Below are 11117 nucleotides of genomic sequence, written 5' to 3' on the forward strand. Positions count from 1 at the left end.
TGGATGGCTGTCACATTTCTGGGCTCCATGAGCTGCCTTGCTTTCCTCAGCCAAAGCATAAACCTTGCTATGGATGGGATACTGAAAAAAAATAAAATCAAAATTGTCTGAAAAGGCCCTGACAAGTCTGGATGATTTACGTGAAGCTTCTGAGTACTACACATAGTGCTGTAGTAGTTCAGTTGTACTATGGTGGAAAGAAATGGTAATGTACGGTCAATGAGGGTGGAGTAAAATAGTACTTTGGTAAGAGAAATGCTTAATGAGGCTCATTTAAACAGACTGTGTGTAGTTTATTACTTAGTTCATAACTTTTTTTAGTAGCCTTTCATGAAGGCAGAGTGCCTGAAAGCAAAAATGAAAACAGTAAGTACTTCAAACTGGCAAGTGGTTCGTCCAGAACAGAGACACAGATGTGCTCCTTCTTGTAGCAGGGAGAGAGCTGTGAAGTCCTTGGCATATGATTTTGTGGATGCTGAGAATTTACATGGGTTCGAGAAGCATCTGTGAGAGAAAAGTAGTTCATGAAGGCCTACATGCCACAGAGAAACTTTTGGCTTGGGAAGCCTCTGGACCACAGACCTCAGGGCCCTGCGAGAAGAGTCTGATGGGTAATGGCATATACTTGCTGCCCTGTTTTTAGATCCTAACCTAGATGTTCTCTGCTGGCCACCAACAAAACCAAGTAGGAGAGGCAGTAGATGGACCTCAGGACTGAATGAGGGCAGCTGATCATATTAAAGCATTTTAAGTGCTGGCTCTCCTAATAATGGTTTTTCTTTGTATAGCTAATTATTTTGCAGATGACATTTACCAATAGGCAAACCATGTAACATGAAGGCATCGCACAGTTTTATTTTACGTGGTAACTTCCATGTAGGTGTCAGTCAGGGAAAATGATCTGTGATGTTGAAAGGTTCACATTGCAGTGGTTGCAAGACTAGAAAGAGTAAATGGGATGAAAATGGCTTTAATCCTGTTTTTTAAGATGACGGGATCACTTTAGCAAAACAAGAGAGGATCCTGCATAGCCTGGACAGAAAAAGCCCTCACTCCAGTGATTGTCCACTAAAGCTCAAGAAAGGATACCCATGTTGTCTGCTCAAAATCAATGTGGAGAGCAGGAAGGGAAAAGATCTACAATGCAAAACCATGAAGGGTTTTACTTACTAAGAAGATAGTAACTCCACGCATGCACACCAAATTAGCACAGCGGAAGCACAGCCACCGCCTGCTTCTTGGCTACAGATTGATTTTTAGGTAGGGAGCATTTGCAGGGTTCAAAGGGAACACACTCAAAGGAGGTTGCTGGAGAAAGTGTGTATATACATTATTGATTGTGTTAGCTGTAGAAAGACCTTTTGTGCTATCATGGGCTTGAAGTGCTCTTCATATTTTGCAATTGTAATCCTGAGTAGTCTGAGTAAACTCTTGAAAACTTGGATGAGGAAGACCCTTTTTTTTTTAGCTATTATTAGGTGGAGACTGGAAAATGGAAGAGTATTTCTCAGACTTCTTTACCATTTGTGTTCATCCACGTACCCATAGAGCAAGCTATTACACATAAATGGGAAATTTATTTTAATCCCTACAATTAGTGGTCATACCTGCCCAGTGGCAGTGGTGGGGTCATCTACTTGATGACTGGGTACTGAGTAAGGGCTGGGCCAGACAAAATTTCAGTCATGCTTCCTTGTACAAGTACCCCACAAATTGTCCTCCCCCCATTTCTTTTGGGAGTTGGCTGCAGTGAAATGGTGTCATTTGTGCTTTGAGGTTTTCTATTGAACTTTGCTATTGAATTTGCTATTGAACTTCCACTTCTTCCTCGTGGGATTGCAGCATTTCCTATCCGGTCTCACTGAGTAAAGACCGGGTAATGCCTCAGAAACCCTCTTGTAATCACAGCTTTAAAAATTGTCTCTTCAGGTAATCAGTCGCACTAGGAGGGGAGCACAGCCCTGTGTCAGCAAAGAAAGCCTGCAGCCACCAGAGAGCCCCGCGACGCTTCGCACCTCAGCCGCTCTGCAGGATGGTGCTGAAGGAGAAGAACCCCTGCTGGCTCGACTGCTGCTCCTCTACAGCCCTGAGCGGTAAACACGCTCTTAGCGATTGAAACGGCGAGAGCTGCAACAGCGAGACTGCGGTGACACATCAGACGAGAGATGGCGTTAAAAATACTTAGACAGAAGAGGTGCCTATTGTAGAAATACAATATCGCTTGAGATATTAGCCTCAGGGTGTGAAATTTCCCCTGTCACAAAACCGGTGAGCACCTACTTAAGCACGCTGCTGAATCACAGCTGATTTCATCAGCGACTGGGGCGCTTCATTGTGCCGCAGCCTAAAACTTAAGTGTGGGTGAGCTGACCCCAGCTGTGGGTTAGTGGCTTAATGGGACAAGAGCTGCCATCAAATAAGATCCCAACCAAAAAAGGGGAGGTGGGACAACAGCAAGGGCTGGGAAGGGGCTTAAGGCCTGGCTGCTTCTGCTTGCTGGCCCTGAGAGCTTCCCACTCTCCATCTCCTCTTTCTCCCCACTTCTCATCTCGCGCCATGAGTGTTTTCCCCGTACACATGTGCTTCAGCCTGAGCATCTCAGCCATGCAGCACAGAGAGCTGGGCTCTCCTGCATGGGGAGTGTGGCAGCTGCTCTGGTTTGCCCCTCTATCCCCATCCATAGGGACGTTGCAGCTGCCCCCTCCCCTCTGCTCCCCTCCTGGTGGGGCCTCAGCCAGGTGTCCCACCAGGCACCCCTGCAGTCCCCTGGTACCGCCCTCAGCTCCTGCTCTCTGCCGTGATCGATGGCTTTCTAATAGAGACACAGTTCTCTTCCCCTCCCTTTGTACATTTAAATTTTGCTCACTCTTGCTGCTGACGTCCTCCTGGCCCACCTCTTGACTCCCCCTCCTCCTTCAAACCCACTTCTTTCCAGTATAAAAGGCACAAGCCCCCAGCAGCTGCCCTGCTTGGAGCAGTGCCTACCTGAGGAGCAGCTTTGGTGCAAGCAGGTGAGTGCCTCCCTCTAGCTGTTTCAGTGCTTGCCTGGCTCTTTCTTGCTAGGTTTTGTTTTTTCTTTTTGGGCTTTAGCTTTTTTACATTAATGGACACAGCTGTGCTCTATGCTCTGTAACTTTTCTCCAGTTTTTGGCAGTGAAGGAGTGCTGTGCCCCTGGGGGTAGAGCACACGCAGGAGCCTGCGACATGGCAGTGCACGAGCTGTGGTCCCAGGCCTGGATTCACCCAGGGCTTGATCTTGAAATTGAAGATTTCCAATGCTGCTTTTACACATGAAAACTATTCATGTTTGCATTGGAGGGGGTGTACACAGCCACCGATGTCGAGTAAGACGCTATTTTAGGGTTTAAAGAGTTAATAGCACCTTGCCTTCTGAGGACACCCACAGTAGGTTTAGACCTGATGGATCTCCAGCAGAGCTTGAATTTGGCGTACTGAGAGCCCGTGTGTGCTCAGAGGAGAGCCATGCTGGTGTCCCACTGCTTGCGTGAGGCAGACCTGCTGCAAGCTGTGGTACCGCTGCTTCCCTCCACCTTTAGTAGTGGCTTTAATGTGCTCTAACATTCTCCTCTCATGTCAAGGCAAATTGCCACACCACTGTCACAGATGTCACTCAGACAAAATTTGAAGGCCCTTTCTGTTTAGGGACCAAGCAGAAGTGGTGAGTTGTCCAAGTTGGCAGTGGTGCCGACTTCTTGCTGAGCTCCAGGAGGAAAATTTTTCTTGAAAGTTTTTATTCTGTCAAGTTTTGTTGAAACTAGTACAGTTTTAAAATATTTGGTGATCATTTAATGGCTGGAAATGGAGGGCATATACAGACTGACTGTATGAGGTCTATTTTGGGTTTTGGTTTTTTTCCTTTTTGAAAGAAAGCTGCAGGGCTGTGGGCTAAGGCAGGTCTGGACCTGAGGAGATCACAGACCATCTCCCAGTCCTGTTATTCATCAGGGCCAATACAAAAGGACTGTGAGTGAATAACCAGGATTTTGTGCTTATCCCGCAGTTAGAAATGCTCAGCATCACGCAGGGTCAGCTTTGTGACATTATCTGTGCCTCAGTGTCTCCGCATACAAATGAGGGTGAGACAATTAGGAAGAGGAAAAACTAGAGAGGGCTGGAGGTGCCGAGCCCCTGATTATTTAAGAGTGGTCTGTTACTGAGGGGCAGCGGGAGCTCTGTGCTTCACAGAAATCCTCTCCAGGTTAAAAGCATGAGCAAAAATGGCTGGAATGGCTGATGTGGGCTGGTGGACTGGTGGACTAAGCACTGCTTAGGAAAAAGCTGACAGCTTTTCCCTTTGTTTTTGTCTTTCATCCACAGTGAGCTCAAGGTGAGCCCTTCCTTTCTGTCACTCAGTGCCCAGAAAAACAACACACAAACCCACAGAGCAAGTGATCTGGTAAAGCTGTCTGCAACCCTGTGAGCAACACCAGAGAGATTCCTCAAAACATCTTCTTGTCTCTAACTGAACTTCAGGTTTTACTAAACATGGTTTTACTAAACAAGAGATACACACCAGCTGAAGCTGGAGGCAGAATTCATCCTGTGTGGCTTTACATGCTGAGATCATTTAGTCCTGATTGTTATGAGATATTCAAGTTCAAAAAAGCTAATTCACAGTTTTGGTGAAATTAGGGGCTGAAATCACTGTCCTCTAAGTTGTCTGCATGACTCAGTGTGAAGAAAAAAAAGGAAAAGACAAAGCTTCACTGAATGCTAGGGGTTAAGGAGCTTCTGACTTTGCATTTTAATGAAAGGCACAACCAGATACTGCAGGTGCTTTTGTGTTGCCTGTGCATTGTGCTTGGGAGCATCTTGCATCAAAAGATTTTAGTTCCTGCTCTGCCTCAGCTGAAGCAAGTGCTTAGGCAGCACCAGGGGAACAATCCCACCCTTCCAAAGGGGAGAAGCCCCATGTTTAGGTATAGCTGGGAGGATTTCCTATAGCTCAGTAGCTGTATAGCTACCATAGGTGATGCTTAAGCAAACAAGGCTCCTGCAGGCAGAGGCTTCAGAGGGTCAAATACATAGGCAGACCTTGCATGTTAGGAGGTACTTGCATGAGAGCTGCTGTGAGGAAGCTCGTCCAAAATGCCAGAGACAAGGTAACAGTGGTACCAGAGCCTGGGATCCTTCACCTCCTGGATGTTTTCCCAACTCAGCACCTTCTGTTTTGCATAGCCCTGCTCTCCAGGGCATGTGTGTATGTGATGCATATCTTAGCTGTATTTTACAAGTGAGGAAAGGATGATGGAGGTGGTGGCTAAGACTTTGGTGGCCACACAGAAAGTCAGTGGTGAGCTCAGGGCCAGGACTGGAGTGTGCTGTGAAGCCATGACAGGAGCTTCCACTGATGGTGAGAAAAACACCCAAGTTGCAAGGCTTACCTCAGTAGATGTCTCACTGCATGGCCTCTGCCTTCCAACAGAAATACCCAGGACATCCCCAGTGTTGGTGTTTCACAGAACTTTGTCATGAAATGACTCTGACAGATAGGAATACACTGATACAGTTGACATCTTCCTTCACCTTGAAAGCTTTAACTCACTTGTGTTCCCCATGTTCACTTTTCTCCTCGCAGCCTTCCCACCACTGCACCATCATGTGGCATCCAATCTTGTGGACACCGCGCGCCCAGTGGTCACCCAAGCACTTAAAGCTGGTCACTGTCTACCTGCTGGTGCTCTTGGTATCGCTCAGCTTTACTTCAGGACAGAGCAGGCCATTTAAACATCAGATAGACAACAGAAGTAAGTAGAGTCTCGCCTGATGTAACACAGTGGACTCCCATATGGTGAGCACGTGGTCCCTGGTGTATCAAGGGATTAGATTTTGGCTGTCAGGCCAAGTTCAGCAGTAAATCCATGTGGGTGTTTCTATGGTGAAATGATGGTGTGGGGTCCTGTACTTCCATTTACGCTTGTAAGTGCATATACAGAGCCTAATGTCCTTCTCACAGCCCTTAATTCTGTATAAAGGGAAATAGTATAACTTCTGATAAATACCAGAGGAGACACCAAGGTACAGAAGATTGACAAGGAAGATGTAAGGCAGTATACATCGAACATTTAAGCATTGGTTTTCAGCTGTGTTCTGTAGACCTGTGGTAGTTCACAACTACTGCTATAGGGTAACAAGAAAGCAAGGGCCAGAAGCTTTAAGTTCACTTTACAGACATCTTCATTTCTGTCCAGAACCTGAATTGTCTGAAAAACAAAGCACAAGGCATTGGAGTGTCTCCATTCAGACGCTGTGAGGAACTGAGGCTGGCCAGGTGAGGGACAGTACCATATATCCCAAGTAAGAGCCAACACACAGTCCAAAAGATTTTTGAGAAAATCTTTGTCAGGAAATCTCATCTTCCCCCAAGGAGCAAAGGCTGATCATTGGATTTGGAGTGGGAGAGAGGTGGGTATATGGCGTAAGGCACGCGGGTTCTCCATTAAAGAGGACTAGAGATGGTGGGAGCCTGTTTTTAGCTACCCAGGTTAAGAACATGAAGTTACTTGCATTTTGGTGGACAGGAGGGGTGTTAAAACTGTGTGGAAAGACTCACAAGATGTGTTTATAGAGAAAGTCACAGCCAAAGTAGATTCTTTATTTTCTCTGTTCAAGCATCGAAATGCACAGGGGAAAATCCTGCTGCCTTGCCTGAGATTTCTGTGTGATTTGGATGATATACAATACACTTAAATTGCATTTTATTCCTGTTTTTGACAGTCTTCCAGCTTTGGAATGATGTGGCATTTCCTTGGGGTGGCATCATCTCCAAAGCTTTGTAGATCTGTCCTGTTGCTGTATCTTAGTCTTTTAATACAACTATACACCTCTGCACAGCTCTTCTAAAACTAGACCAGACTATAAAAATAAGTGTACTTCAGATGCTTTAAAAGGAAAAAAACCTCATTCATGAGAACAACTTCCTAAGTGCACAAGAATTAGCTTTTCATGTTTACCTCTCACATGGGAACCCCCTCTGCAGCCCAGTGGATTTGTGAGCCTGTAGAGTCACCAAACCTGGTGCACACAGCAGGAGCAGAGGCTGCCCAATTGGACCCTTGGGATTTAGCTGAGAGAGGACAGTTTAGAGGAGGTGCTACAGGGAGCTGCTATGGCCTTTCTGGATGTAGGCTGCATTGGAACCTCTTCCAAGGTTCAGGTCAGTTTTAAGGCACACTGTGCCCTCCTGAATTTGACAGCTACTTGGCTTATGTTAGAATTGCAAGTTGCAGCCCACATGGGGGAATATTAATAAGGCATCTGCACCCTCTTCCTTTGGGCTCAATACAAGGCAGGTGACCCTCAAAGGCACCAGAAAGTTGCGTGTCTGGCTGCAGCTTTTCCTCCTCTTTTTCCTGGGCTACAAATAAGCCACTGAACGCCCTCAAGGAAATGCTGCCTTTAAGTACAGTGGTAGATATTTCACTGACTGCTTTGAATTCCAGGTCCTGAGATCGATCCTTTTTGGTACGTGGGCCGTGGCGTCCGCCCCATCGGTCGGTTTGGGAAGAGGCAGCTGAGAAGTAGCCGTGGCAGCCTGAGGCCCGTGAGCAGGCACCTAGATTTCGTCTTGAACACTTTGTGGGAGCAAAAAGTGTCAGACTCGGAAGGCAGCAACTGGTGATCCCAGCTCCCGAGGCAGTGACCCAACCTCTGCTCTTCCAGTTGCGCTGCCCCTGCACCTCAGACCTCCTGTTCTGCTTTTGCATAGCAATCCCCCGCTGCTCTTCTTTCTGCTCCATGTGCAAGCTCCTTAAAAAAGAAACATGTTCAGGGTGCAGGTAAAAGACAGTGAGCGCATGGACACTAGCACCGAGTGCAACCATAGCTTATAAAAATGTTTGTCCTACATCCCCACCGATCCCTTGATGCTGTTCACTGTAACATTAGGTTTATCCAAAACCCACCAGCTTTTGTGCTGGGATTTCCAACTCTGCTGTGTTAAGTGTATCATGAAACCTTCCTGTCACATTTCAAAGGCAATGGCTGTGGATATGTAAAAATAAAAAGCAATGGTTGGAAGAAAGAAAAAAGGCTCTCCCTAATTTTTAATGTACAGGCATTAATGGCATGAAATGCTGGTGCTCTGCGTGTAGTTTTTATAGAGATCGTTAACATCCACGCGTAGGAAGGGGAGGCCCTGAACTATACCCACTGCCCCTTTCTAATTCTTCCTGTACTGCTGGAGAGATTTAGTAACACACAAAAAGGCATTATATATTAACACACAAAGCAGCATTTTCTCCCTGCTGAAGATAAATACATTGGCTAATTAAACTCTTCAGAGGAGTTTTGTGTCTCCTGCATGTATTCACACACCCTTATCCAAAAGGGGTGAGGGTCTAAACTTGTTGATTCCCTTTCAAACAACGTAGTTGTTTGCGAGCACATTATCTGATCAAGCTGAAGTCACTCTTCGAGGATCACAAGCAATGCACCATCTACTGCATTAATCCACATCAATAAGCCTGGGGTTGTGGCTCAGTACTCATGTTTGCCGTTGTAATTAACTTTGTTATATTCATTTCGTAAGTGTTATTTACAATATGTTTAATCTTGATTAATGGATATTACCAGCAATAATATTCAAATACAGTTTAATCTACGGCTTATATCCAGAAAAGGTAGTTTACAATTTAGCTAATGACTGACTGTTAAATCCAGGCCGTGAATCATTCCACAAAAGACCAATCAGAATGAACTTGCATTTCTAGTTGTGCTTTGTTAGAATTACTACTAAAATTTAACAGTTTAATTAATTGTTGAAGATAATGTAACCCTTTTTTTTCTCTTTGCTAATGGTCTGTCAGCAAGGAGCAGATTTGTATTATAATAAAGTACCTACTCCTATTTATAATACAACAGATAACACTAAGATTGTTACTTAAAAGAAGCCAGTTTAAGTGAATGCCCTCATGGGGGAGAAAATATGCTGATAAAGAAATACCTAGATCAGCATCCATCGCACATGCCTTTGGAAATGCTCGACTAACATTACCAGCAGGGTTCTTGCTCAGTTTGTCATTCTGTGGCGATCCCAGTGAGAGCTACAGAAATTCTGCCTGAGGAACTCTGAGATGGCATTATGCCCAACAAGAGTTCACGGAGTGAAGACTTCACCATCAATTTTTCTAACAGGAGCCCTCCCACCCCAGCCCTAGTGGGAAAAGTCTGAGTGGAGCGTGTTAGGGTGCGTTCCTGCCCTCAGGTAACCGAGGGAATTCTGTGGCGGTGCCGCTCTCCTGGGTTTAGTGTGGACGGATGGGTCACTTGTGGACGCTCCCCACGTGTCCTGGCCGACGTGCACATCAATCCAAACGACAGAGAAGAGCTTTTGGGTTTTCTTTATGAATCAAGTCCTTGAAAAGGCATTCTGTTCATAAATCGCTTTTACTCTTTTATAAGTTCTCTTGACAATAATTCTCGGTGAGTATGCAGATAACAACAACAAGGCAAGCTTAATATTCACTCAAACTTAATCAAATAGATCATATAGTCTTCATTTTACCCATTAAAATAGTTTAATTTATAAAAATTAATCTAAATATAAATATTAACACTAAAGATTGAAATCACTTGATGACAAAATAATTCTTTGTGTGCTATAACATATGCTTTTATGATTTTTTTAAAACAGTAAATTATATCTTTGCACGTATTTGGCACAATAAACGTTTGTAAAAATTCAAATGCCTTATAGCAGGTGGGTTTTTTCTTTTTTTTCTTTTTTTTTTCTTTTTTTTTGCAATGCCTACACAGTACACATTTTTCTGTCAAAGAAGACTGAATATTGTAACATTGGAACACGATAATAGTTGCTTTTCATGCCTCTTAAGGAAAACAACCTATTCCAAACTTTGTTGGCTTGTTTAAATCACACTAACAGAACAAAAGCCAAGAAGTTATTCTATTAAAAGTAGTCATTTCTGTATTGATATTATATACACAACAGTAGTTATTATTTATTTGACGACTATGTAGACCAACCACCATTAATGACATTTCATAACACGCATACCTGCAGAAACCAGAGCCTGGGAATGTATTGTATACATACAGGAGAACAGTCGAGGAAGGAGGAGGAGACTGGATACCAAAAAAATTACTAGGCCATCCTACTCTGTTTAAACTCCTTTACTGGATTGCATATATAAATAAAATCTGTTTTTTATATATATATTTATATATTAAACAGAGCGGGCCAAATTCTGCCCTTGCATCTGTGCAAACCAATCCCAGAGAAGTCATACTGTGTGAAAGAAGGCATAATTTCACCCAGGATGAACGCATCGGGGCAGATCCTGGGCAGATGGAAATTCCTTGAAGGGATGGAGCGACACTTATGTATCCCAGGTGGGAAGATGCTTGTATTTATTCTGAGGATTCCTCACATGCAGCTGGACATCGCAGTACTGACAAGCTCGATGTCAAATGTGGGTGGCAGATTTGCAACTGGCACTGTTCTTCCATCCGCTCCATCCAGCCATTCCTCACCTTCCCCACCTGCTCCCAAAATCCAGCCTAGCCAGGAAATTGGCCCAGTTTTGCTGCTATTTGCCCAACCGCTGACATTTCATGGCCTGGTGCCCCAGGGGACCGCTTTCCTGCTGCATGGCAGGTAATGTGCAGCACTCTGCTGGTCAGTGCTGCTGGGAGCCCAAGGAAAGGAACAGTTGTCCCCTTTCATTGGTACCCACTGCTTTTGGGAGAGCTCACCACTTCCTAATGCTGAGGGCGAACTTGCCAGCCTATGCCCTCCTTCACATCAACCCAGTCTGCTTTTGGGTGCTTGCTCTGCACCTTGTGTGGAAGATAAGGGATTCACTGGCTTATCGCCTCCTCTACCTCCCTCCTTTGTATTCTTCAGAGCAAAAAGGACCACAAATTGGCTATGTCCTCTGCAAAAAAGGTGAGGGAGACAACCTGTAAGCAGCATCTTCCCTCCTGGGCACCTGCTCAAGGGCCTTCTAGATTGGCTCATCTTTCAAAAGTCTCAAGAAATGAAAAAAAGAGATTTAGCTATTCACAATCCAATTCAGAGTGGTTAAATGATAGTGGGAGGCACATGGCACTGGTGACAGACCAGCTACAGACTAGTA

General features: G+C 44.9%; 1 protein-coding gene across 1 annotated transcript; it reads left to right on the forward strand.

Moving 5' to 3' along the window:
- Nucleotides 1-5620: 5620 nt before the first annotated feature.
- On the forward strand, nucleotides 5621-7642 carry PRLH (prolactin releasing hormone). The gene is made up of 2 exons (XM_010194685.1): nucleotides 5621-5768; nucleotides 7464-7642. Exons 1-2 carry the CDS (start codon nucleotides 5621-5623, stop codon nucleotides 7640-7642), a joined length of 327 nt encoding a protein of 108 aa, XP_010192987.1.
- The last annotated feature ends 3475 nt before the right edge of the window (nucleotides 7643-11117 follow it).

This window comes from Mesitornis unicolor, unplaced genomic scaffold (genome assembly GCF_000695765.1).
Source record: "Mesitornis unicolor isolate BGI_N332 unplaced genomic scaffold, ASM69576v1 scaffold34560, whole genome shotgun sequence".
Classification (NCBI taxonomy): Eukaryota; Metazoa; Chordata; class Aves; order Mesitornithiformes; family Mesitornithidae; genus Mesitornis; species Mesitornis unicolor.

What these genes read in the sequence shown, in the direction of transcription:
- PRLH (XM_010194685.1), top strand. Translation starts at nt 5,621, where the DNA reads ATGTGGCATCCAATCTTGTGGACACCGCGCGCCCAGTGGTCACCCAAG. An exon ending in ACATCAGATAGACAACAGAA is followed by an intron (nt 5,769 to 7,463) that starts GTAAGTAGAGTC and finishes TTTGAATTCCAG; the next exon opens with GTCCTGAGATCGATCCTTTT.